Below are 26,200 nucleotides of genomic sequence, written 5' to 3' on the forward strand. Positions count from 1 at the left end.
CTGAGATATTTTTAAGTTGTAGAATGTATAAATATTGTGTGCCTAAATAGATTGATGGTTAGCTTCTACACGAATGGCTTCTGCAGACCTGAGTAAACTTCAAAAATTAATTACATTTTCTCTGGGTTCCCTCAAACGTTTACGAATAAATAGACAAGATGATTCCGCGCAGAACTTTATGGTTTTCACGATTATGAAATATTACGTCCGTAGTCTCAAGGAAATTGGATATGCAGGAGAAATAGTTTTCGAAAGTTGGAAGCCACGTTCATATATCCAAAAGTTACCTCAATTATTCTGACACAAGCAGTAACTTCCACAATTAAATGTAATCATCTTTCGTTGCTAGTTTGACTGGATTCATGGACAGCATTCCGCAGAGACGGTTCATGGCAAGTTGTCATTTCGTGATCACTATTGTTATGTTATTTTAACGTTACAAGGTCGATATGTAGCAAATAACGGAGGAGGTTGAATAATGTGCAATATTGGACAATCGAATTCGTTATTTGCGTATCGGCTGTGTGTCTTTCAAGACTTTTTGTCATCCCGCTGTAAGATTTCATTTTGATTCCGAGGAAAGAACAAACGACGTACTTCGTAATTCTATATAAAAATTCCAACATCGTATTGTTATGGAACAGCTCAAGAATTTATAACAAACGTCAGGTTTTTGTGTTCGCGGGTTCGCTTCAACAATGACCATGGATGAAATTGAAGAAATTGAGGAACAAAATCAAATTTCTTCAGAAATATTGGAAGAATCATGTGCAGCGAGTGTTGATTTACTGCCTAAAATAACTCAAGAGCGATATCAAAAAGAATATGATAATTTTGAATAGTGGCGTAAAAGCAAGAATGTAAAGCTGGTTAATGAAGATGTATTATTAGCCTATACGAAAGGAACATAAGAGGTTTACTCTCCTAACTCACTGTAGACCAAGCTTTCAGTGTTGAAACTTGCTTTGAAAGTTCATGACAACATTGACATTTCGAAGTTTGTTTTTCAAATCGTACACCGTATTAGAATATTACCTACAGAAATGGTATTTTCAGATATGGAAAATTATGTTTGTTCTTGAGACGAAATTCTGATATATACACGCCAAAGAAAGCAACAATTTTGTCTGAAGAAGAACTAACTAAGGCAGATGATCATGCATGGTTGCTTGAAAAGGTTGAATTAATGAATGGTATTGTTGGCTCCTGTAGACGTGACCAACTTGTTAAGCTAACTGTGGATAATTTTGAAAGCCCCAGTACCAGAGTACCTGGGACACCCTCCTTTGCAAGAGAGTCAGTATCATCATTGACTTACAGGCTAGTATGGTCAGCAATTCAGACTAGAGGCAATATGTTATGTCTTCCTATCGAGGAGAGTCGGTTTTGGCAATTTGCTACCAATTTAGAGGTTAACTGTCCGAGAATATTTTTATACGCAAGTCAATAAAAATATTCTCGGACAGTCAAGCGGCGTTGGAAGCTCTGGGCTCCTACCGAGCAACGTCTAAATTGATAAATTGGTAGCAAATTGCCAAAAACGACTCTTCTCGACAGGAAGACTTAACAGATTGCCTCTGGTCTGGATTCTTGGCCATACTGGCCTGGAAGGCAATGGAGCTGCTGACTCCCTTGCAGAGGAGGATGCTGCAAGCAGCTTCATCGGACCAGAACCTGTCATCGACATCGCTTTAGGCTTTGCCAAACAAACATTCAAAACCTGGATGGTAAGAACATTTATGGACTTCTGGCAGAATCTTCCAGGATTGGCTCACTCCAAGGCATTCATTAACCCTTCGAAGCTTGATACCAAACAGTTGTTGGACTACAGTGACCTTCTTACAGGTCACTGTCATTTGAATCATCATATGCAGAGACTCGGCTGTCGAAAGACAGCCTCTGTGTCGCCTCTGTTTGGAAAATGATGAAACAGCAGAGCACATACTTTGTGCCTTCCTCGCTGAGGATCGAATCAGATTTCAAGAGTTCGGCTGAGCCGTACTCTGAAAGACCATTCACCTAACAAACTAATCGGCTTCTTCAAGAAGTTTGGTTTATTTGGTCGAGTATGAATAGGTGTAGGCCACAATGAACCCTTGCGGGTTGCAATGGGAGGACGAATAGGCCCCACTTACTTTGGACCTAATCTAATCTAACCAGAGTTTTGGTTACATTGAGGTATACTCAAAACAAAAATTACAGGATATTCGTCATTCCCATAAGGAGTTCCTTTTGATGCCTATGGTTTATACCAAAAATTCTTAGATTTGCGGCCTTCAAATTTGGAAAATCGACGATTTTTCATTAGTTATAGTAATGGTAAATGTGTAAAACAAGTTGTGTGCATTTATACTATTGGAGCTGTTCCAAAGAAATTTACATCATTCTTGAAATTGGGAAATCCTCATCTCTACACAGGGCACTCGCTTCGTTCAAAGTTCAAGTTCAAGTACTAGTGCTATAGTTGGTAAATATCTCATCGATGAAGTAGAAATTTAAAATAATAGGAATTTTCAAACTACTTTTCAAATTTATAAATAGTATTGTTAAAGTTATAGTTGAAAAAAATATTTGAATAGGTGATTTCTTAACGGCCGCCGGCCGTTAAACAATCTTAAGGGGCGGGGGTTGTTAACATTAACTTTTCAATTGTCATCTGAATACCGTAAAATCCTAATAACAGTTAGAGATTACCAGTATGTAAAACAAGTTTCTGTTTTTGATGGAAGGAAAATTTTTCGCTTTCTACTTTCAAAGAAAAACAGAATGAAAAATAACTAGAAAAAAATTACAAGGAACGCTGATGAACAAATTGATGCTTACAGGAATCTATATACCCATTTGAATAGTATTGCTAAGTAAACTAGAGCTAAAACAACGCTTTTATGATTCAACACCAGACAGCGCTGTTTCGATCTGCCATAGGTCTAATCATATTAACAATGCTCCACAAGGTGGTCAAAAGCAAAGCCGAGCTTTGAAACCGACCACCGATGAGGTTCGTCCCCAATTTTTCACTACACGACAAACTAGGTGTAAACTAGAGCCCAAATATAACACATTTATGCGTTGTTTTTTATGGACAGTTAAATCCAGCAGTTGTGGTTCACCCTAGCACTACTGATCAGACCTACAGCAGGTCAAAATAGTACTAATTGGTATTGAATCATGAATGCGTTGCGTTTGGGCTCTAGTTTCAACTAGTTTCATCCTCTGTCTTTCACTGCCCTGCCGTGAAAGTCAAAGGATGAATCTCGTCAATGTCGCAGCTCTGCTTTGCAACTAACTGCCATAGATGGCGTCTGCGTCTTTGTCAGGGAAGACGTCATCGCCTTTTCTTAGCATTTCTATTGTTCATTCAGTAATTTTTTAAAAGTATTTGATTATTCACTGAGAAAATTTGATACATGATAAATGAACCATACTGTATATGAAAATATTCTTATATAAATTATCTTGTGGCAATAATTCTGACATAATTCAAAAATGAGATTTTATGAAATTTTGTATGATAATTTTTATGTTCTACTTTCCACAACCGATTGATATAATGTCTCATATGTTTTGAAAATTGTAATTGCTTACCATTGAGCAAAGAATTCAGGTCCAATTGTGAAAATCGAAGTTGTTTTGTTAATATCCAGTAAATTGATAGGAGATAGCTCTGAAGAGTTCTCCATTTTGCTTCACCTACATTCGATGATCGATGATTAGTCATTTCTTCGTCCGTTGAATCTAAAATCAAAAAAGAAATCACATATTTAATCTCGTAGCAGGATCCAAATAACTAGACACTAAATATCAGGTCAGAGAAGTATATGAAAACAATACAGGGTGTAACTGAATAAGCGTAAAACATTTAAGGAGGTGATTCCTCATCGAAAAAAAGGTAGGATCTTTCATATAAAGAAACTTCATTGGAGCATCCCTTGTTAAGATACGGCCCCTTAAAGGGGGTACATAAAATTTGTATAACAATTTTTTTCACAAGCACTGAAAAAGTTACAATATTGAAATTAACCTGACGTTTTGTACTACCAAAAAGACACTTAGCCAGTAATTTATTTTGTTCACCCCATGGTTGTAAGGGGTGGAAAACGCAACCCCTAAAATTTATTTCCAATGTAACTTTTTGTCTTATTATTTATTTACCATTTAAAAATTTATTTCCGATAGCTTGTTTCATTCTAAACAAAAAATGTCTTTTGGGTTTTTTGCCCACAACTACAGAGCTAGTACCTGCATTAAACGATTAAACGGTAATAAACAAAACTAATTTATTAGTAACAAAACACACAACATGTAGAAATCATAGTAAATGTTCAATATGTCTACCTTCAGACATTACGCATGTGTCTAGACATCGGCGCATTGAGCCACGTATTCGCTCAAATATTCCTGGAGTCTCTCTGAATACCCTGCACGCATCGATGATGCGGTTTCCTAAGTCCTCTACATCGCGAACTAGAGTACGATAAACCAAATGCTATAAATGGCCCCAAATAGAGAAATCGAGAGGATTAAGATTCGGGGATCGAGCGGGCCAATTCTGTGGTCCTCCTCGACCTATCCACTAATTTGCATATGTTTCAGTTAAATGCTGACGTGCTACTTGACTAAAATGGGCGGGAGCTAAATCATGCATGAAAAATATATCCCTTCTGACGCCCCAAGGGATTTCCTCCAGGAGTACTGGATGCACTTCTCTTTAAAATTGAACGTATGCCTCAGTATTTAATCGAGGAGGTAGGAAATGAGGCCCAATTAAATCATCCCCAATAACTCCGACCCACACATTAAGAGAAAACTGTTCTTGATGGTTAGTTTCAACAATAGCGTGGGGGTTTTCATCAGGCCATATGTGGCAAATTATGAAAATTATTAATCTTGTCCCGAGAAAAACTACATTCGTCTGTGAATTCTATCGTCTTCAGAAAGTCACAATTTCTTCTAATCATTTCCAGCATCCAATTGCGAAATTCAAGATGGTTCGGAAAGTCTCGCGGTAACAGTGCCTGTACTCGTTGCAGATGGTAAGCGTGTAAGAGTTGTTCCTTTAAAATTCGAAATACCGTCATATGATCAACATTTAGCGGGAAAGCAATCTTTCTAGTACTGGTAGTAGGTTGTTCTTCAATCAAATTAAGTACTGCTTCCTCAAGCTGTGGTGTTCGTATTTCTCGATGGCGACCACAATCCTGCGTTCTTTTGTCGAATGAACCATATTTTCGTAATCGTTGATGAAGTCGAGCAAATATTATATGTGAAGGATGCTGCCGTTGAGGATACATTTCAGCATATCTTCCAGAAGCTTCTAACCCATTCCCCTGCGACAGACCGAAAACGTAATGCCATTTCCTCATTTGTGTATGCCATTTTGATAACAAGTGAATTATTAAAGTAACAAATTAAGAACAGAACAACAACACACAATTAGTATTAATTCAATCTCGAAAATTCACAAACTGACAGCGTCATACGAATTCAATTGTCACTATCGCTAATAGCCACCTACTAGATAGATTAATTTCGTATTTTCGCATTTATGACGATGTATCTCTGTAGTTGTTCGTAAAATAATTTTTTGCTGCCAACTAGTTTAATTTGGGCAAAAAAACCCAAGAGACATTTTTTGTTCAGAATGAAACAGGCTATCGAAAATAAATTTTTAAATGGTAAACAAATAATAAGTCAAAAAGTTACATTGGAAATAAATTTTAGGGGTTGCGTTTTCCACCCCTTACAACCATGGGGTAAACCATATAAATTTCTGGCTAAGTGTCTTTTTGGTAGTACAAAACGTTAGGTTAATTTCAATATTGTAACTTTTTTAGTTCTTGTGAAAAAAATTGTTATAGAAATTTTATGTACCCCCTTCAAGAGGCTGTATCTTAACAAGAGATGCTCCAGTAAAATTTCTTTATATGAAAGATCCTATCTCTTTTTCGATGAGGAATCACCTCGTTGAATGTTTTACACTTATTTGGTTAAACCCTGTATGAAATGAAATTCAAATATGGACAAATCTAGTTTCTTTATATTTCGAAAATAATAGGAATTACACAAAAGTTAAGACCTCGTTGATGCCTAGTTCGTTCTACTTTTGACTTCAGGATCAGGGTACCTAGTTTCCAAGAAAAATGTGAAGGTATAGAATGAGTAAAATAAACTAATTTTGTATCATACTTTCAAATAAAAAACAAACTATATCTATTTAGGTTATTCAAAGAAAGTAATACAAATCATGAAATTATGAAACAACAAAAATTAATTGGCGCTTCTGGGCGACTCCATTGATTCCAGTAGTGCTTTTGCTTTTTCAGCTGCAGGAAAACCCGGAAAAACATGCAGCACCACATCATCTGAAGATCTTGATAGATAGATAGATAGATATATTTTCACCATGTCACATATATATGGCATGTCAATATATAAATAGATACAAGTTCGATAAAATGTCTAGGCTTACCGTTGTGTAGTGCATTGAATGTTTATTGCTTTTGCATCACAATAACGTACCTGATCACTCGTCATTCTTGTTTGTAATTTTTTTGCCAAAAACATCACCGTCGCAAACGCAGACGGGCGTTCTGTGACGATTAGGAAGCGTTTTTTGTATCAGAGTTTGCCAAAATATAGCTGTATGAGGGTTGCCTTTTATATTTCGGGATTAGAGAACAAAAACAAATATTAATCATATAAAATCACTTTATTGTTTTTCAAAATATTATCCATGAAGATCTATACACTTTTGCATGCGTTTGAACCAATTGTCGAAGCACTTTTGCCTCTCTGATTGAGGTATCTCCAAAACATGCATTCTGACTGCAGCAATCGCTTCTTCAGGTATCGAAAAACGTTGACCTCTCATTTTGTTTTTTACGTGCGGGAATAAAAATAAGTCATTCGGTGCCAAGTCAGGACTATACGGCGGATGACTCATCAAATCGATTTTTTTGGTGCTCAAAAATGCAGTTATTTGAGCCGAAATGTGAAAGCTCGCATTGTTGGTTTTCCTGATTTCTTGGAAGACAACTGGCAAAGAAATGGTTGTATATCACTCAGAATTGACTATTCTGCGTTGTTCTAGTGGTATGGTTGCGACATGTCCAGTTTTTCCGAAAAAACAGGCGACCATTTTCTTGGAAGTGCGCGAAGAACTTTTGTTGGATTTGGCTCATCTTGAAACACCCGTACAGTCGACTGCTGTTCACTTTCGGGCTCATACGCGTAAATCCACGATTCATCACCTGTCACGATGTCATAGACGTGTTTCGAAGCACCGCGATCGTATTTTTCGAGCATTTCCTTCGACCAATCGACACGAACCTTTTTTTGAGCGATTGACAAATTGTGTGGGATCCAACGCGAACAAATTTTTTTGACAGTCAAATGTTCATGCAATATTGAATGTATGCTGGTCTCACTAATGCCTAAGGTTGTCTTAATTTCACGATAGGTCACATGACGATCTTGCAATATCAGTTCGCGCACAGTATCAATGGTTTTCGGAACAACAACTGATTTTGGACGACCTTCACAAAATTCGTCTTGGAATGAACTACGACCACGATTGAATTCACCATGCCAGTGATAAACACTGGTCCATGATGGAGCTTCATCGCCAAAAATTTAATTAAGTTCATCCATGCATTGTTGCTGAGTTAATCCACGTCAAAAGTTGTAAAAAATAATCGCACGAAAATGTTCATGATTTAATTCCATTTTTGGGCCAAGATGAATCTTTTAAGTTACTGTAAACAACACGAATAGCGCGCGTATGTCAAAACGTTCTCAGTATGTATAAGCTCAAAAATGTCCAACTTCACGATAGAGCTGTCGGTTGCCAGATTGCAACACTAGGGTTGTCAAATCCCGAAACATAAAAGACAACCCTCGTATTGTCTTGAAATATGAATATTTGACTTAATATTCCTATACTGTGTAGTTTTGTAAAAAAAATAAAACTCCAGTTTGTTCACATGTTCACTTACTTTTAATTCGGACTAAGTTTGAACCCATTCTTTAAGGTAAAATTAGAACCTCGAGATGACTAAAGCTGAATTTTCGAGCTTTTCATGTAAATCTCTACGAACCATCTATATATCATTGTATTTCAACTCCTAATTTATAAATTGATGACTACATATTCTGTATTTATGTTACCTCATATCCCCTTATTTCTACGTGAGATTATCGAGTGAAATAGAAAACAACGTTCTATTTGCAATGAACCCCTTCTCGTTTTTTATAGATCTAATTGGACCCAAGAGTCTCGTGCAGAAAATTCTTCAAACAATTCAATATCATGATATCATGATTTTTTAGTTAATGAGAGATTCAGACTCTAGACTTCTGTCAGAATAGTACAAATCAGAGGTTATATAACAAGCTTGCCGATTGTCTTTGCATAGTTGAAAGAAATCTTCCTGGATAATAGAATGTTCGTCGTGGTGAGGCGGTATGGTTAATTTTCGAAAGGAATTTGCCTATTGGATGGAGACGTTTAGTATTTCGAAGTATTTATTTATTCAAGCCGATGGGCGTTGTTATTTAATAGTTATCTTCTGCGTTTTGTGATGATTGATGTGTCGAAGAAAAATACCTGATTGAATCCATTGGAGTTACCACCAATCAGTAAATACAAATGAAAATTAGGCTATATATTTGTTCATTGAAAGACGATTCCCCTAACTTGAAAATTACAGCCTATTTGGAATTTGAAGTATTTTACGACCTTTCGTTATCCGGATTCGTGCTCTAATAGTTCGCAACAAAATCCGCAACAATCCGCCCTAACTCCGGCAGGATTTCTACGTGATTCCAATATTCAAATTAGACGTTGATTCACGACACAAAAACTGTCACGGAATACCGTTTGCCGTATTGGCCGATTCGGTAGAGATTTTCATCGATATCGCACACAAACGAACGTTCGCGGTTTTCAGGAAAACACGCAACTTTCCACGATCTGATTACCTTCTAGTTGGCTGTGGTTGGGATTAGGTAACCTTGCACGAAAACGGTTGAGCAGGATCAGGCACATGGAGAACTAAATAAATGTCTGGAAATATAACTCATGTCCCGTGACACTGTCTGATCCAGGCGAAATTAACAATTCACGTGGTTATAAAGATATCACAGATACTGATCTATCGGCTTGATTGGATGATGATTAGCAAATATACGAAATGTAATATCGCAGTGAAACACGTGAAATACAGTTTAGTTTGAAGACTTTGCATCAACTGCTATTGATTGTTATGAATCTTACAGCCTTGTTCACTGAACACAACAGTATTTCTGTTTTTTTATTTATTGACTTGCAGACAAGAGATTTGTTGACAATTTATTTGCAACTTCTATCGGACACATTGCTGTCTTTCTAATTACCTAATTAGTCTTTATTTGGTGTCATATGCTAACTCGCCCAGGAATAAAAATCCTGGTCACTAAACTGCTCAGAAAAACCGCACTAAAGACATTATAACCATTTCTTTCATTTAATTTTCCGCTACAGTCACTTTTAAAATGTTGTTTCTGTTAACAACGGTAACAGGTTATGTCATTTTTGATTTCATCAATTAACACGCTTTCATTAGCTTCACTTGTATGTTTGTTTGTAACCGACTTCTTGGACTCGATTTTGACTAACTTTAAACGGACAGATTCATTTTAAACTCTGTACTCTCATCGAGAATCGGTGACAATTCAATAATTTCATAAGTTTATCTCATCATCCTGGCGTCAGCATTAAATAATTTCCTCACACAGTCTCTGTGTGAAAGCAAGTGAGACAAGTACACTGTCTTTACATGCGTATATATTTCATATTAAAAAAAATGGGCTTGATATAGCAAGCCAAACTGGAGAGTGGAAAATAGATAATAGTTCAAATTAAAAAAACATGCTTTATTAGTAAAACAATCTAAAAAATAAAGAATTATTCGAAACTGATTTAAGATTGTGTTCAAAAAGTCCTACGGCTTGATGTAACTGATGCTTTTCAATGAGTCTGAAATCAGAATGAATCTATCGATGATAAACACAATCCCAAATTATGTTCGATTTATTTTGTATTTTTTAGTTTGTGTTGCTATTAAAGCGTATCTTTTAGTTTTTTGAACTATCATTCATTTGCACGACGTTCTTCAGTCTTGCCAAACTTATCATTGTTACCAGATTTACCACTGTTCGGAGGATTGCCACCATAGGTTAGGTTATGTCCAAAGTGAGTGGGTCTATTCGACCCTCCACCGCAACCTGCAAAGGTTCATTGTGGCTCACACCTATTCACACTCGACCAAATAAACCCAGCTTCTTAACGAAGCCGATCAATTTGTATAGTGAGTGGTCGTTCAAGTCAAATGGTAAAAGTACGGCTCAGTCGAACTTTAAAAACCTGATTCGGTCCCCAGCGGGGCAGGCACAAAGTATGTGCTCTACTATTTCATCCATTTCCGAACAGAGGCGACACATAGTGTCTTCCGAAAGTCCGAGTCTCTGCATATGCCTATTCAAATGACAGCGACCTGTAGTCCAACAACGGTTTGGTATCAAGCTTCGGAGGATGGGTAAAAGTCTTGGAGTGAGCCAATCCTGGAAGATTCTGCCAGAAGTCTATAAATCTTCTTGTTATCCAGGTGTTTGATATTTGTTTAGCAAAGCCCAAAGCGATGCCAATGACAGGTTCTGGTCCGATGAAGCTGCTTGCAGCACCCTTCTTTGCAAGAGAGTCAGTAGACTCATTGGCTTCCAGGCCAGTATGGCCAGGAATACGGACCAGAGACAATCTGCCAAGTCTTCCTATCGAGGAGAGTCGTTTTTGGCAATTTGCTGCCAATTTAGACGTTGCTCGGTAGCAGCCAAGAGCTTCCAACGCCGCTTGACTGTCCGAAAATATTTTTATTGACTGGTGTATGAGGTTGGATTCTTCCAATCTCCCCGCACACATTTCAATAGCGTAAATTTCCACTTGAAATACAGCCGCATAGGTTCCTAAAGCAGGTTGATATCTCTGTCCTTGGTCTGCGACTGAAAACACCTGCACTAGAACCGAAAAGTGTTTTTGATCCATTTGTGAACCATAAACTATCTGCTCTCAATATTCCTTTCTCTCGGAGGATCCAGTCCTCTCTACACGGGAACAGTACTGCGCATGCATTGAAGGCATAAAGTCAGAGATCATTTCCAGAATGCTGTGACTTTCAGTGTCAACCAACAGTCTACTGTACTCTGCATTAAATTGATTTGTGCAATTGGCAATGCGGTAGATCTAGAAGGATCTCCGTGGTCGCTAACGGTGTGGTACTGATGGCACCACTGATGGCCAGATAAGCCTGTCTCTGTAAGCCAGAGAGCTTCGCTTTGGCCGTTTTCTGTGAAGCCTTCGACCACCAGGCCATTGCACCATAAGTGATCATTGGTCTGACAATCATCGCATAAATCCAAGTGAGCGTTCCAGGTGGTTTTTTTTATCAAGGACAATGCCAAGATATTTCACCTCCATTCCAAATGGAATGACCTCACCATTGAGAGAAGGTGGCGTTAGATTGTCCAATTTTCTCCTCCTTGTGAAGAAGATTATCACAGTTTTGCTGGGATTGACAGATATCTGCTCCCTCAGGCACCCACTGTGAACAACGTCCATCGTGCTTTGGAGGACATTACAAGCTCCCCTTCCCGAGATGGAACCTGCCAAGATGACAAGGTGATCTGCATAAGCTTGCAGATCTACTTTTCAAATCATCATCAAGCAGACTCTCCATCAGAAGCACCACAGAAGGGGAGATAGTACCCCACCTTGAGGCAGCCTCTGGTGACCCTGAACCTAGTGACCTTGAAAAGTCGTAGTTGCAGTTCTGTTTACCAGCATAGCATAGATCCAGCCAGTTATGGTCGATTCTATACCCTTTCTAGCCAGAGATGATCCTAGAGATCATCTCTGAGAGCCAGAGATGATTCAGGTAGTGCATTGTCAAATGCTCCTTCAATATCGAAAAATACAGCAACCGCAATTTCCTTGTTGTCAAGAGATTGGAAAATTTTCTCTACAAGGTTGTTAAATGCTAAATCTGTCGATTTGCCGGTTTGATAAGCATATTGGTGGTTATTCACCATAACTATATCTTTTGTTTTTAGGCTTGTTAAACTTCCCAGCTAAAACGCTTCCTGTTTTATGACTATCAAAATCCATATCAAGGAGTTTGGTTTTACTGACGTCAGTTGTGATTTTTATGCCACTATGTTCAATGACCACTATCATCTGCGAATATTGTTTTGTTAGACCTGCCACAAGCAATGAGCGCGTCCATTCGTCGTCAATTTTGAATCCGGTGGTTCGCAATCTTTGCTACTTTGTTTTCATAAGAAGCCATATTGTCGCTTGGAAATCAGCAATCTCAATACACTAATCTTCCTCGTGAATCCTTTGTTAGCAAACATAGACTTTAATTTATCCCAAAGTTCTTTAGTTGTTTTGTTTGCTCGATGTGAATGTACAGCGTGGTGTATATTGTCCAAATTAGCTTTGTTCTTGCTTGACTAACCTTGTCAGCATCTGTTTCTGCTCCTGTTATGCACTTCTGCAAACCTTCTAGTGAAGGAAAATTATCGGAAGCAAAAGTTTATTCTTTATAATTTTCGCTACCCTTCAACTTCGGTACGTGATAAGACTACCAGTAGACATTTTTTTAAATTTTTATACGTTCAACAAATTTACTAGAAACTAAGTGAACCGGACGTACTGGGCCGATACCATTATAAAGCTTACTCTTTCCTCCATTTTAAACGTTGAGTTTCTTGATGTCATAGAACATTATAGATGTCTCAGCATATAAGTGTAATATAATTTTCAGCAGGTTTTCAATGATGACTACCTACTTTCAAATATTTAAAGACTGAATTTCACATAATTACTTTTTCTCTTTCATTTTGCACCCCTAAACATTCGTGTTGTCATACACTCAATGTTATACACTCAAATGCATAAAAAACGGCAAACTTGAATTTTTATCTCGAACAAATTTTTATTACAGAGCACAAAAACAAAGTATTCGTAATCCAACAACAGACAGCGCTGTTTCGACACATCATAATTCTCACTAATGGTGTTGGGCTGAACCACGGATACAATGTTGGAAGTGACTATTCTTTGAAAGACAAGCCTAAGGAGTGAATGACGATGACATATATAGTATCGAGATGAACCTCAATCCCCGAATATCCAAGATGAACGAGTAGTTTGAATAGTTTAGCGAATAGTGATTTCATCATCTGATCTGTTATACCCTATTGGGAAGCAAAATATATTTGTTCAAAATATTGTCGGGATTAAGTGGAGACGAATTCATTCCGATTAATTTATTAGAAAACTCTCGGTAATCGCTCTCATCGACAATAATTAAAAACATCAGCATCTCAAAGGCAACGGAGAAAGTTTTCGGATCCGGCGGCAGAGTTTTTAATTAAAACCCGAGCTGGTTTTATCACTGCGGTAATTTTCACAAAGCATTTGTAAACAGCAGGCCTGAGAGATTTCGAAATACCTGACGGATGTTAACTGCATCTACTGAATAAACCTTATTCAAAGTTTGGTACGAACGCCAAATCGAAAGCAGTTATTCGAATTTCTAGCGAGTGCACGAAAGGGTGAATTTTGTTGGGCCATAGGTATTAGGGTGTTTCATTTGAAGACGATATGTTTTTCGTCTTTTCTCCCTGAAAATCGGACATTATATAGAACAAGTATTTTTCGTTGAAAATGGTTTTTTGCCTTCTTCAAAAATTCGATTTTTCATTCAAATACAGAAAAATCAGGTTTTTGAGTTCAACCGACTGTGTTTAGATATTGTTTCCATAGTTTTTGAACAGTTAAATTGTTAATTATTTCGTATAGCATTTTTTTTGCGAAGGGAAGCTGGTCGGACCCTGTCCTTGAAGCTCCGACAATTTCAAGGGAGCGCGACAACATTATCATTATCAACCAATGACCGCACCCCACACCGTAGGGAATGTGATCATTGGGTCCGGGAATCATGTGCCCTAAGCAGATGCAGTAAACCAAGAATGGCAGCCTTCTGCATTTGTCTGGCTAATATTTCTGGCTTGATGCGGTATGATCGTGAGATTTGATAGTACAGAGGGCAAAACTTAATATTTCATCCGTTTTTTTGTACTCCTTTCGGACGATATTTTTCTCACTGGGAGATGAAAACTCCACAACGAATATCAAAGCTCCTATACATTCAGGAGGACACGACAGCATAATCAACCAACCCACTCCCCACACCATGGGGTAAATGATCATTGGATCCGAAAATCATGTGCCCTGAGTAAGCGCAGTGAGCCGTGAATCACAGCCTTCTGCATTTGTCTGACCGTGATGTCTGGCTAAGTGCGGCAAACCGTCATGATATTGAGATTCACGAGATTCACCAAGGACCCTGATATAATCAGAACAACCATCTTGATAGAGTGATCTGGATAGAGTCTGCGGAGTTTGTAGAGAAAATCTCGATATTTTAATGTTTTTTCTCCTCTTTTCAGACGATATTCGTCTAGCCAGAAGTTGAGAACTCTACGTTACAGGCTCCATCCATTACCATTCTGTCATATAGACACTCCAAACCCAAAAGTCCTCCAACAACGGCAACCCTGTTGTCGAGGAAAGAACAACCGGTATTATATGAACCTTTTGCTGAACGGGTTCCAACTCGGTGACAGAATTGTGATCACCTCGTTCATTGTCGAAAACTAAACCGAGTGCATCAGCTGCTCGGGCAGCTGCTCTAAAGAGAAATGATCCAATTCCTGCTCTCTCATGGTCACGGACCATGCAGAGAAGGGGATCCGAACTCCTGATGACTTTGAAGGCTGTATCCAGTACCATTCTGTCAAGTAGACACTCCAAACTCAAAAGTCCACGGCCTCCCTGTTATCGGGGGAAGAAAGTGAATGGACGATTTGGAATGAAACTCCTATACAGATGCACCATTTTTCGGGTCGAGTTGATTCAGCTTCTCTCGAGTCCACTTTGGTAATCCAAACGAGTAGAGAAAGATTGGAACGGCAGAAATATTTGTTGCAGCAACTGTGTTCTTTCCCGACAGTTCCGATGACCAGATGTGTCGGAGTTTGTGCTGATACTTCACTGATGTTACATCTCTTGTGATTGGCGTTGTTCCACCCCGAGGTAAGTATATGTCTCTTACCTGGAGCATTATTATTATTATTATCATTATTATCACCATCACTATTATTCTTTTACTCGTTATCATTATATTGAAATTATTTTTTTTCAAATTCCAGTGTAATAATGGAAATGATGAATAACGAAAAAACTATTTTTTCATCCTTAAAATATTACTTTTTCGATTTGAACTTATTACTTTTCATTTAGATTTCAACTAATGTGATGTTTCAAAAATTCAATTGGAAGAACGGATCGTTGAATAAGAGTTTTTTGATGCAAAATCGTATGAATGTTCATTTGGAAATGAATTAACATTGAAATTTCTGAGAAATTTATAGAACTGCAAAATTATTTACATAAATATGCCAGAAAATTTATATTCATTTTCATATTAATTATAATTCCATAGTAATTATTGATTACACTCGATGTTTATTTACTGTAGAGATATGAATAAGTACTTTTCAAAATAATTATTTGAGATCCTCATGGATTTAATTTTCTATGTGAGATCAATTTATTCAAAATTATCATGAAATGAATTCAACTTTTATTGAGATTCCTTTTCAAGTTCTTCAATAAAATTTGTATGTTTAGCTGCCTCAAATCTGCCTTTTGGTCTTGAAGAATAAGTTTCAATTTTTCAACTCTGTTACAACAAGTTACAGACAAATATCTAATTTTCTTCGTGAAAAATATCTTTTATTTACATAGTAAATTTTCAAGGTGAGCTGAACAGAGTACTAAGGCTACACAGCTGGGTAAATTTGGAAAAGATATCCCAGTAATCGATGAAACGAAACAAGTAAAAAATGTAAGTATATTTCAAAAGATTCGATGGAAAATGTATTCCTTTTTTTTTTCTGAACATGAGAGATTTTTTGGTAGAGCAATATATTTGGGAAAGAGTTTATTTTCATCACAAACATATGTCATAACGCATTTCAAATATGTCTCCTGTAATCAACATACATCGATTTTCTTTTTCGCCAGCAAGGACGTCAATTCCACACTTCGCCATGTTTTCAATTCCAAACCAGGCGAATAAAAAATGTTAGTTTAGAGCGATATGATTGTACAAAGCCCAGCAGCCTTATGAATATCTGTTAATGGTAAAATCGATTGGAACTGCCCTCGGCCTACTCAAATGGAGAGCTTTTCTATGTTGGCTGAACAAAAGCTTGCCTTTTTGCGAGTTTCACGTCAAATGGTCGTAATCAAGCCAGCGCTTTCATCTGACATCACACACCGTCGATAAATAAATGGTTACCAATTTGTTTTGATAATGAGTGGTGTCACTGATGTTTCCGTTATTATTCATAGGTGATGAGGTGTGAGATAACAATTGGATTTTCAACTGTTTCCTTCATTGTTTACTCGAATGAAAATCCTTGATTGGGGTTTAATTTATTTCCATTCTGATGAGCTTTCCACTTGATGGATGCATGTATTTTCCAGGAAATTCTCCCAGAATATGTATGTTTTCAATTATACAGTAGATGTTCATTCCTATTCCTATATATCCAGAAGATGTGAGGGGAGGAATAGGAGTATTAGGTAGTATTATTATTAGGGTATCGAGTTATTGGCTCATACTCTCTTTTATTCAAGTATTCACTCAATTTCCATTCAATGAAACGACAGTGTTTTCTTCATATAAGTTAGTCTACTTATACCATTAGGTGAACTCATGCAATTTTGATTTTGTCATTGCTGGAAATATATGACTTCAGTAACTCCGGTACTTACTACTTTGTAGTTTGACAAAAAGACAAATATCCTTGAATAGTGATCATCAACTTGATGTTTATTGTCAATGGTTATTGTCACGAGAGTTGTTGCTTTAAATTCATTATTATAATTTTTTATTTCAATCAGGGAGATTCATACATTTTTGTACTTTCAAAGACTACAAGGAAATAAAAACCTGTCCGCTGTTCATCCATTTTCCTATGAGTGCTAGTTCAATACTTCTCTTCCATTGATTTACACCGTGTCAATCAATATCCATTCAGTTTTGTTTTATCTTGACCCGAATGTCAGACAGCTTGCCATATCTGTACCCGTGACTGGTTTGGAAGTGGCCCATCCTTTACACTTGGCTGTGTCGTACTGACGAAGAATAATTAGCCAAAAACATATGTCTGCAGGTTACACCATTTCCTGTGAGTGCTAGTCCATTACTTCTTTTTCATTGATTCATAAAATGTCACTGAATGTCCATCATACAGTTTTGTTTTATCTCGGACCCGAATGTCCAAACAAGTTGCCATAGCTGCAACCGTGGCTGGTTTTGGAGTTTTTCTGGCGACAGCAAGGTTACCAACTCCTAATAGAGCATTCTTTTATTTTGATCCTTTTACGCAACCAAATAATTCCTATAATTCACAGTTGGCTATACCGTAATGACGCAGGCTAATTAGCCACCAACACTTGTCTGTAGTTTGCCCCCTTTCCTATGAATGCTAGTTCATTACTTTTTTCCATTGATTCACAAAATGTTAATCAATACCCATTATTCAGTTTTGTGTTATCTCGGACCCAGATGTCAAGCAGGTTGCTATAGCTGCAACAATGGCTGGTTTTGAAGTTTTCTTGTTGATAGCAAGGTTTCCAATGATGCCACGAATCCACAGTTGACTCCTGATAATAAATTATTTTATTTTGACCCTTTTTACGCAACCAAATGATGCCTATAATTTACAGTTGGCTATACCGTACTGACGAAGGCTAATTAGCCACCAACACGTGTCTGTAGTTTGCTCCCATTCCTATGAGTGCCAATTCATTACTTCTTTTCCATTGAGTTACAAAATGTCACTCAATATTCATTATTCAGTTTTGTGTTACCTCAGACCCGGATATGAAGCAGGTTGCTATAGTTGCAACCGTGGCTGATTTTGGAGTTTTCCTGATGATAGCAATGTCTCCCAAGGATGCCATGAGTCCGCATTTGGCTCCTGATGATGAATCCGTTGATTTTGACCCTTTTACGCAAATAAAAGATGCCTATAATTTACAGTTGGCTATACAGTACTGACGAAGACTAACTAAACGTGTCTTCAGTTTGCCTCCTTCTCTGTGAGTGTTAGTTCAATACATTTTACCATTGATCTACACAGAATTGTTATCATAGTTATTGTTTAAAATAAACTGAGATTCCAGAATTGAATATTAACAACTTCGATATCAACAACATAGAGTACTTGATGATGGCCAGCATATGAGTTGCTAATAATTGTAGCCAGGTAATATGGCATTCAGTTCCTGGTGACAGTAAGGTTACCAACGATGCCACGAATCCACAGTTGACTCCTGATAGAGCATTCTTTTATTTTGATCCTTTTACGCAACCAAATAATTCCTATAATTTACAGTTGGCTATACCGTACTGACGCAGGCTAATCAGCCACTAACATGTGTCTGTAGTTTGCCCCCTTTCCTATGAATGCTAGTTCATTTTTTTTTTTTTCATTGATTTACAAAATGTCACTCAATACCCATTATTCAGTTTTGTGTTATCTCGGACCCAGATGTCAAGCAGGTTGCTATAGCTGCAACCATGGCTAGTTTTGGAGTTTTCCTGTTGATAGCAAGGTTCCCAATGATGCCACGAATCAACAGTTGACTCCCGATAATGAATTCTTTTATTTTGACTCTTTTACGCAACCAAATGTTGCCTCTAATTTACACTTGGCTATACCGTACTGGCGAAGGCTAATTAGCCACCAACAAGTGTCTGTAGTTTGCTCCCATTCCTATGAGTGCCAATTCATTACTTCTCTTCCATTGAGTTACAAAATGTCACTCAATATTCATTATTCAGTTTTGTGTTACCTCGGAGCCGGATATGAAGCAGGTTGCTATAGTTGCAACCGTGGCTGATTTTGGAGTTTTCCTGATGATAGCAATATCTCCCAAGGATGCCATGAGTCCGCATTTGGCTCCTGATGATGAATCCGTTGATTTTGACCCTTTTACGCAAATAAATGATGCCTATAATTCACAGTTGGCTATACAGTACTGACGAAGACTAACTAAACGTGTCTTCAGTTTGCCACCTTCTCTGTGAGTGCAGTTCAATACATTTTACCATTGATCTACACAGAATTGTTATCATAGTTATTGTTTAAAAAAAACTGAAATTCCAGAATTGAATATTAACAACTTCGATATCAACAACATAGAGTACTTGATGATGGCCAGCATATGAGTTGCTAATAATTGTAGCCAGGTAATATGGCATTCAGTTCCTGGTGACAGCAAGGTTACCAACGATGCCACGAATCCACAGTTGACTCCTGATAGAGCATTCTTTTATTTTGATCCTTTTACGCAACCAAATAATTCCTATAATTTACAGTTGGCTATACCGAACTGACGCAGGCTAATCAGCCACTAACACGTGTCTGTAGTTTGCCCCCTTTCCTATGAATGCTAGTTCATTATTTTTTTTTCATTGATTTACAAAATTGTACTCAATACCCATTATTCAGTTTTGTGTTATCTCGGACCCAGATGTCAAGCAGGTTGCTATAGATGCAACCATGGCTAGTTTTGGAGTTTTCTTGTTGATAGCAAGGTTCCCAATGATGCCACGAATCCACAGTTGACTCCCGATAATGAATTTTTTTTTATTTTGACCCTTTTACGCAACCAAATGATGCCTCTAATTTACAGTTGGCTATACCGTACTGGCGAAGGCTAATTAGCCACCAACAAGTGTCTGTAGTTTGCACCCATTCCTATGGGTGCTAATTCATTATTTCTTCTCCATTGATTTGTAAAATGTTACTCAAATATTCATTATTCAGTTTTGTGTTATTTTGGACCCGGATATGAAGCAGGTTGCTATAGTTGCAACCTTGGCTGATTTTGGAGTTTTCCTGATAATAGCAATGTCTCCCAAGGATGCCATGAGTCCGCATTTGGCTCCTGATGATGAATCCGTTGATTTTGACCCTTTTACACAAATAAATGATGCCTATAATTCACAGTTGGCTATACAGTACTGACGAAGACTAATTAAACGTGTCTTCAGTTTGCCTCCATTCCTGTGAATGCTAGTTCAATACTTTTCACCATTGATCTACACAGAATTTTTATCATTGTTGTTGTTTTGAAGAAAACTGAGATTTCAGAATTGAATATTAACAACTTCGATATTAACAACATAGAGTACTTGATGATGGCCAGCATATGAGTTGTTAATGATTGTAGTCAGGTAATATGGCATTCAGTTCGCCATCCTTTTTCATATTTGTTTTACCTATTCCAGTTGATAATTTCAACGATGGTATCAAACTCTGGCATCTGTCACTTTGTATAATCACCGGATTTTCGAATTGATTACCTAATACGACACGAAGTGAGTTATAAATCAAATCCGACAGTTCGATTCGGTGGTACAAGCAAGGTCATGAGTAGTGCATGTCTCGAATTAACTACACGAAAATGTCGCATCAAGCTAAAATATGGCCTAATTCGGATAAAATCGAACCTTGATTTCACATCAGAGATTTGGATATTTTGGGAGTAATGACGACATGCCAACTTGTGTTAGACTTCTATTTGGGAAACACGATGACGAGAAAAGTAGTTTTTATTTGTGATCAGATTCAGGGTGAAGATTTTCGTCATCATTTCCAGACTACAATAAGATTGTATTTGAATGATAATAATCACAATAAGTTATTTCACTGAAAGACTACTTACAATAGATACTGATAAATGAAAGAATGCAATATCTGCACATGATAAATCAAGGTAGAAATTGCTTTTCCATCCAAACAGCAACAGCTAACTCATAGTAATGTGAAATAGTTCGCAATCCAACTTAATGAACAAAAGAAGAAAGGCAACTGAGACAAGTTTTATGCACGAATTCTGTAGCTTTTGAAGTCTCTGCCTATAAGATTTCAAGATTCCTGGAACATAGAACCTGAGAAACATGTGTAGTAAGTCGCAAAGAATTATCGAAATGAGGGCCAAAATTTTTCGTGACCTCTTTATTTAGTAAATGAACCCCATCGATGGAAATATTAATCAATTCGCTACTACGATTCTTTGCAGTTGGCATACCAAAGAGCATGACACAAGATTAAGATGAGTTTACAGAGAGACAGTATTTACTTGATTCGGTTATCAGAGAGTTCAGATCATGACACATTTGATCGAGCGCAATTTTGAGATAATTTCCATTGAATTGTAGATACAACTGTGTATTTTCAACTTGCGTGTAAGTTAGAAGAAGATACTGTGACAACTGGGAACTATGTAGAACAGAGAGGAGGAGACCTAAAATTGATCCTTGAGGAACCCCATTTGTTATTTCGTGGGTAGTCAATTTTTTTGTTATTGACTCACTGAGAACGGGTAACTTTCAAGCAGAGCTGCCACGCGAGAGGCAAAATCCAGGTATTTCAGTATTGCCAGTTTCTATTTCGATTTTTTCAGTCCAAAATTAAAAAGAGAGAATTCTGAGAGGAATAAAAATTTAAAATATATTGATGAAAATTGCATCAGGAGATATGTGGATTAACAAGCCAACGAATTCATTTTCCAAAAATAAAGTATACTGTTTCAATTGATTTCTACATAATGAACAATAGAATCACCGTATTTCCGGTTTTGTTGACGATTTATCACATCAATGAGATAACTGTTTTTCACAAAAAGTAATCATTCATTCTAAAAGATTCATTCTTGTCCTCAAAGACTCTTTTAATTCTTCGTCATATCTTTTTCCTTGTATGAGAAATATAACTTAGTAATTGAGTAGTTACCCTTTCTTCGCCACAAGGTTTTGAGTAACATTGCTGAACACCTTTAGTTTTGAAATATTGTTTAGTCAAACAATTCTTCAGAAGGTATTATTGAAAAATTATTGCGGTTCGTGAAACAATTTCACAAAGCCTTAACTCCTATAAATCCTAAATTACCAACTTCACGATGTCAACAATGGTTATCTCAAATTTGAACCCATAAAACTCTAACTCATCATTTCTTTAAGGACAACACACAAGCACTACAGGAATATCTTTAAGGCGGTGTCTGTGGGAAAGTAGCGATTCACATTGGATTTGAATCGCTGGAGAGTAAATCCATTTGGAAAAAGGTTCTCAGAAAGTTTGTAAATACAGTTTATGTGGAAATACCATCTCCATCTGACTCATAATTTCTAAACCCACAATATTCAGTTTCCAAATCCACTATGTACATTCTAGCTTAATTCATAATTACTGAATATACAAATCCAAACTATCAGAACTACTCGAAATTGTAAAAATAATAACCATCAAACTATAGATTCAACACAGGAACTCTCCATATTCAAATCTTTAAAATTTTTTACTTAATGCGAGGAATTGTACGATTCGGATATGCGGTTGGTTATCTCGTTAACGGGCAGATGGGGCGTTGACAAATATGATGTTCGCTTCAGCCTAGTTCCAAGAATGATACTCTGAAAAGAATTCGATTTTCAATTATTGAAAATCATCGACTTCATGTTAATGATGGATACTACCTTGCACTGACGAGAGGCCAAATAGCCCGAAACCAGTCTGCAGGTGTGTCCGTTCCAGTAATTGAGAATCGATTCCGACAGTTGTATCGCCAACAGCATATGCAGAAATTACTTCCGTTAAGAATCCTGTACTGACACCTGTCGGATATGATCCAACGGCCTTCGTGGGGAGTAGGGGAGTAGTTGTTATCTGATAGGTGTCATTCTATCAACCTACAGTGTAGGTGATTTGAGAATGACCTGAACGAATTGTTCATTTAGAAAATTTTATTTACAGCCAGTCTTTGAGTATGCCCCCTTGATATATGTGAGAATTTTTCACTTTAACGATGAATAGTTCAGTTGAGGATGTTGATAGCCGACCAGAGCATGTTTCTTATAAAGTTGATTCACCGTAAGTCTTATGCAACATTTTCAGCACTTCGGCACACGCAATTCCGTTTGCAACTTAAAATTCAAGACAAATTTTTTGATGGATATTTTTATCCATTGTAAAAAATTGCAAAACACGTTTGAGAATAGTTAACAAATGGTGAACTCAAACAGTTGTGTTAATAACCTACAAAAATAATCTCGAGAATCCTTTCACGCGTGCGTTTCGACTGATCAATTCATGGTACTTTTTGAAAGTACCAGGAGTGGTTCGAGCAGTTATTTGTTAGGTGGACTGTTTCTTCCCATTTCATTCTTTGCAAATAGCGCCCATTTATACTGTATTAGAGTTATCTATGTCGAAATTGCGTAGTTCGAACCAAATGCAACAAAAATATTTTTAGGTAGTAGATGATCTTCAGCTACTAGCAGTTTTCAACAATCAATCGATACAAAGTTTGTCTTCAAATGTCAATATCACAATCTATTTCGGTATGAAGTTTTTCATTGGAAAATGTATTCATCCATTGCCGGGAATACTAAAAAATGAATATAGATTTGTATCGAACACAACCGTTGTCGTGTCAGTAAGTCATTTTTGTTTCACTTTATAAGTATTAGGTGTTAATAAAATATTTATAATAACGAACAAGCCCAATAATTATACAGGGTGATTCAAAAGTAGTTTGACAAACTTTAGGAGGTGATTCCTCACAATATTATAATATGAATTGTCCAAATAAATAAATGTCCGGAAACGCTTCGTTTCCAAGATACAGGATGTTGAAGTTTCATTTTTATTTTCGTTTCTTTCAAATAACTTTTGAAATACTGAACTTAATTAAACGAAACTTGGTAATAGGAGGTTTTTGAGGTGTCGAATTCGAACCTGATGTTCTTATTGCTCTTACTCGTAGAGGGCGCCACCTACACGTCTTTTTCTTTTTTAAAGATTCATAACTTTTTTGGGCGTACTTCTAGCACATTTTTCAGTAAAAAAATCGATTCTTCTATCATATCTACGTAAATGAGCTACCCTTGTTACTAGTCGCTGTAAGCAACCGTTTTCTAAATATTTGGACTTGAAAACTTCAAGTCGATTATTTGATAATCGATGCATGTTGAAGTTATTACGAATATTTTTCTTTTTTCACAAGAATGCTTTGGAAATGAATTTGATGTTTTACTCGTTTGAAGAGGTCATTACTGTTGGGTACGTTCCTTTATCACATCCTTAACCGAAATAGTTATTTTTGTATCAAGGGTGCATAATCAGTATTTGTTTTAATAAAATTAGCAAGAAATGTCAACATTTTATTTCAGGAAATTTTGAATATGTAGAATAAACTAAAATAAACGAAACTAAATTGTATTCAAATAAATTGTTGGAAGTGTCTACCTTCAGCGAAGATACAGGCAGTCAGTCGTCTAGTCATTGAATCTCGTACCCGCTCAAAAATTATTGGTGTGTTTCTTATTGTTTCACAGGCGTCTACTATTCGGTTTCTCAGATCTTCCTCGTTTACTACTGGAGTCTTATAAACTAGTGACTTCAAATGTCCCCAAAAATAAAAATCTATCGGGTTTAGATCTGGGGACCTTGGTGCCCACGCCTGGTTAGGTTCTTCTACACCCCTACTGATCCATCGATTTGGATAGACTGTGTTAAGGAATTTCCTGGCTACAACGCTAAAATTGGCCGGAGCCCCATCATGCATAAACCACATGCGGATACGAATTTCTAATGGTACATTCTGAAGTAATCCCGGCAATTCATTTTCTAAAAAGTGTCTGTAAGTTGCGCCATTCAGTCGGAGCGGAAGAAAGAAAGGACCTATCAAGTAATTATCAATTATTGCCGCCCACACATTTACAGAAAATTGATACTGATAATGCCTTTCACTAACTGCGTGCGGATTTTCGAGAGCCCAAACATGGTTGTTATGAAAGTTTGTGATAGCATTTCGGGAGAAGTTTGCCTCGTCCGTGAAGAGTACATATCTTAAATATTGAGGATTTCCAGCCAATTTTCTCAAAAACCATTGACACATAGTAATGCGTTGGGGAAAGTCTCGTGGCAAAAGAGCTTGTACCCTTTGAATATGGTATGGATAAAACTGTTGATCGTGGATAATTCTCCAAACTGTGGACTGAGTGGAATTGACAGCTTCAGCAATTACTCTTGTGCTTGTTTCTGGATTCTCCTCGAGATCGTTCAAAACAGCTTATTCCAATTCTGGGGTTTGGACTGCTGGTGGTCTTTCAATAATATCAGCTGCCCTCTTAAAGCTACCTGTTTCTGCCAAACGACGGTGGAGACTAGCAAATGTTGGAGCTGAAGGCAGTACTCGATTAGGAAATCGCTCCTGGTAAGTACGTCTTGCTTCGCGCGCATTGCCATTCGCAAGGCCATAAACGAAATGCATATCGGCTAAATGAGCATTATTGTTTAAATAATCCATTTTTTCAAAATAAGTGTTTTCTACTTCCACTTACGGAAACTTCAACGAAATGTCTAACTGTCACAAAATATGTAATTACCAAAACTACTCACAAACGTCAAATTTATTTCCAAAGCATTCTTGTGAAAAATGCAAAATATTCGTAATAACTTCAACATGCATCGATTATCAAATAATCGACTTGAAGTTTTCAAGTCCAAATATTTAGAAAACGGTTGCTTACAGCGACTAGTAACAAGGGTAGCTTATTTACGTAGATATGATAGAGGAATTGATTTTTTTACTGAAAAATGTGCTAGAAGTACGTCCAAAAAAGTTATGAATCTTTAAAAAAGGAAAAGACGTGTAGGTGGCGCCCCCTATAAGTAAGAGCAATAAGAACATCAGGTTCGAATTCGACACCTCAAAAACCTCCTATTACCAAGTTTCGTTTAATTAAGTTCAGTATTTCAAAAGTTATCTGAAAAAAACGAAAATAAAAATAAAACTTCAACATCCTGTATCTTGGAAACGAAGCGTTTCCGGACATATATTTATTTGGACAATTCATATTATAATATTGTGAGGAATCACCTCCTGAAGTTTGTCAAAGTACTTTTGAATCACCCTGTATAGTAGTACTACAGTGCTAGGTTCAGTGATGAA

General features: G+C 37.0%; 1 protein-coding gene across 1 annotated transcript in view; it reads right to left on the reverse strand.

Annotated features, from left to right (window-relative positions):
• mAChR-B (muscarinic acetylcholine receptor) overlaps positions 1-26,200 on the reverse strand; it is a 236,864-nt gene that overhangs the window by 89,148 nt on the left and 121,516 nt on the right. Inside the window, exon 2 of the mRNA XM_074177282.1 lies at positions 3,586-3,735. Coding sequence (XP_074033383.1) covers positions 3,586-3,680 — 95 coding nt within the window. The 5' untranslated portion in view covers positions 3,681-3,735. The remainder of the gene's footprint in view (positions 1-3,585; positions 3,736-26,200) is intronic.

The sequence above is a fragment of the Leptinotarsa decemlineata genome, unplaced genomic scaffold (assembly GCF_025532065.1).
Source record: "Leptinotarsa decemlineata unplaced genomic scaffold, Ldec_3_MD MMD2_tig00002974_RagTag_RagTag, whole genome shotgun sequence".
Lineage (NCBI taxonomy): Eukaryota > Metazoa > Arthropoda > Insecta > Coleoptera > Chrysomelidae > Leptinotarsa > Leptinotarsa decemlineata.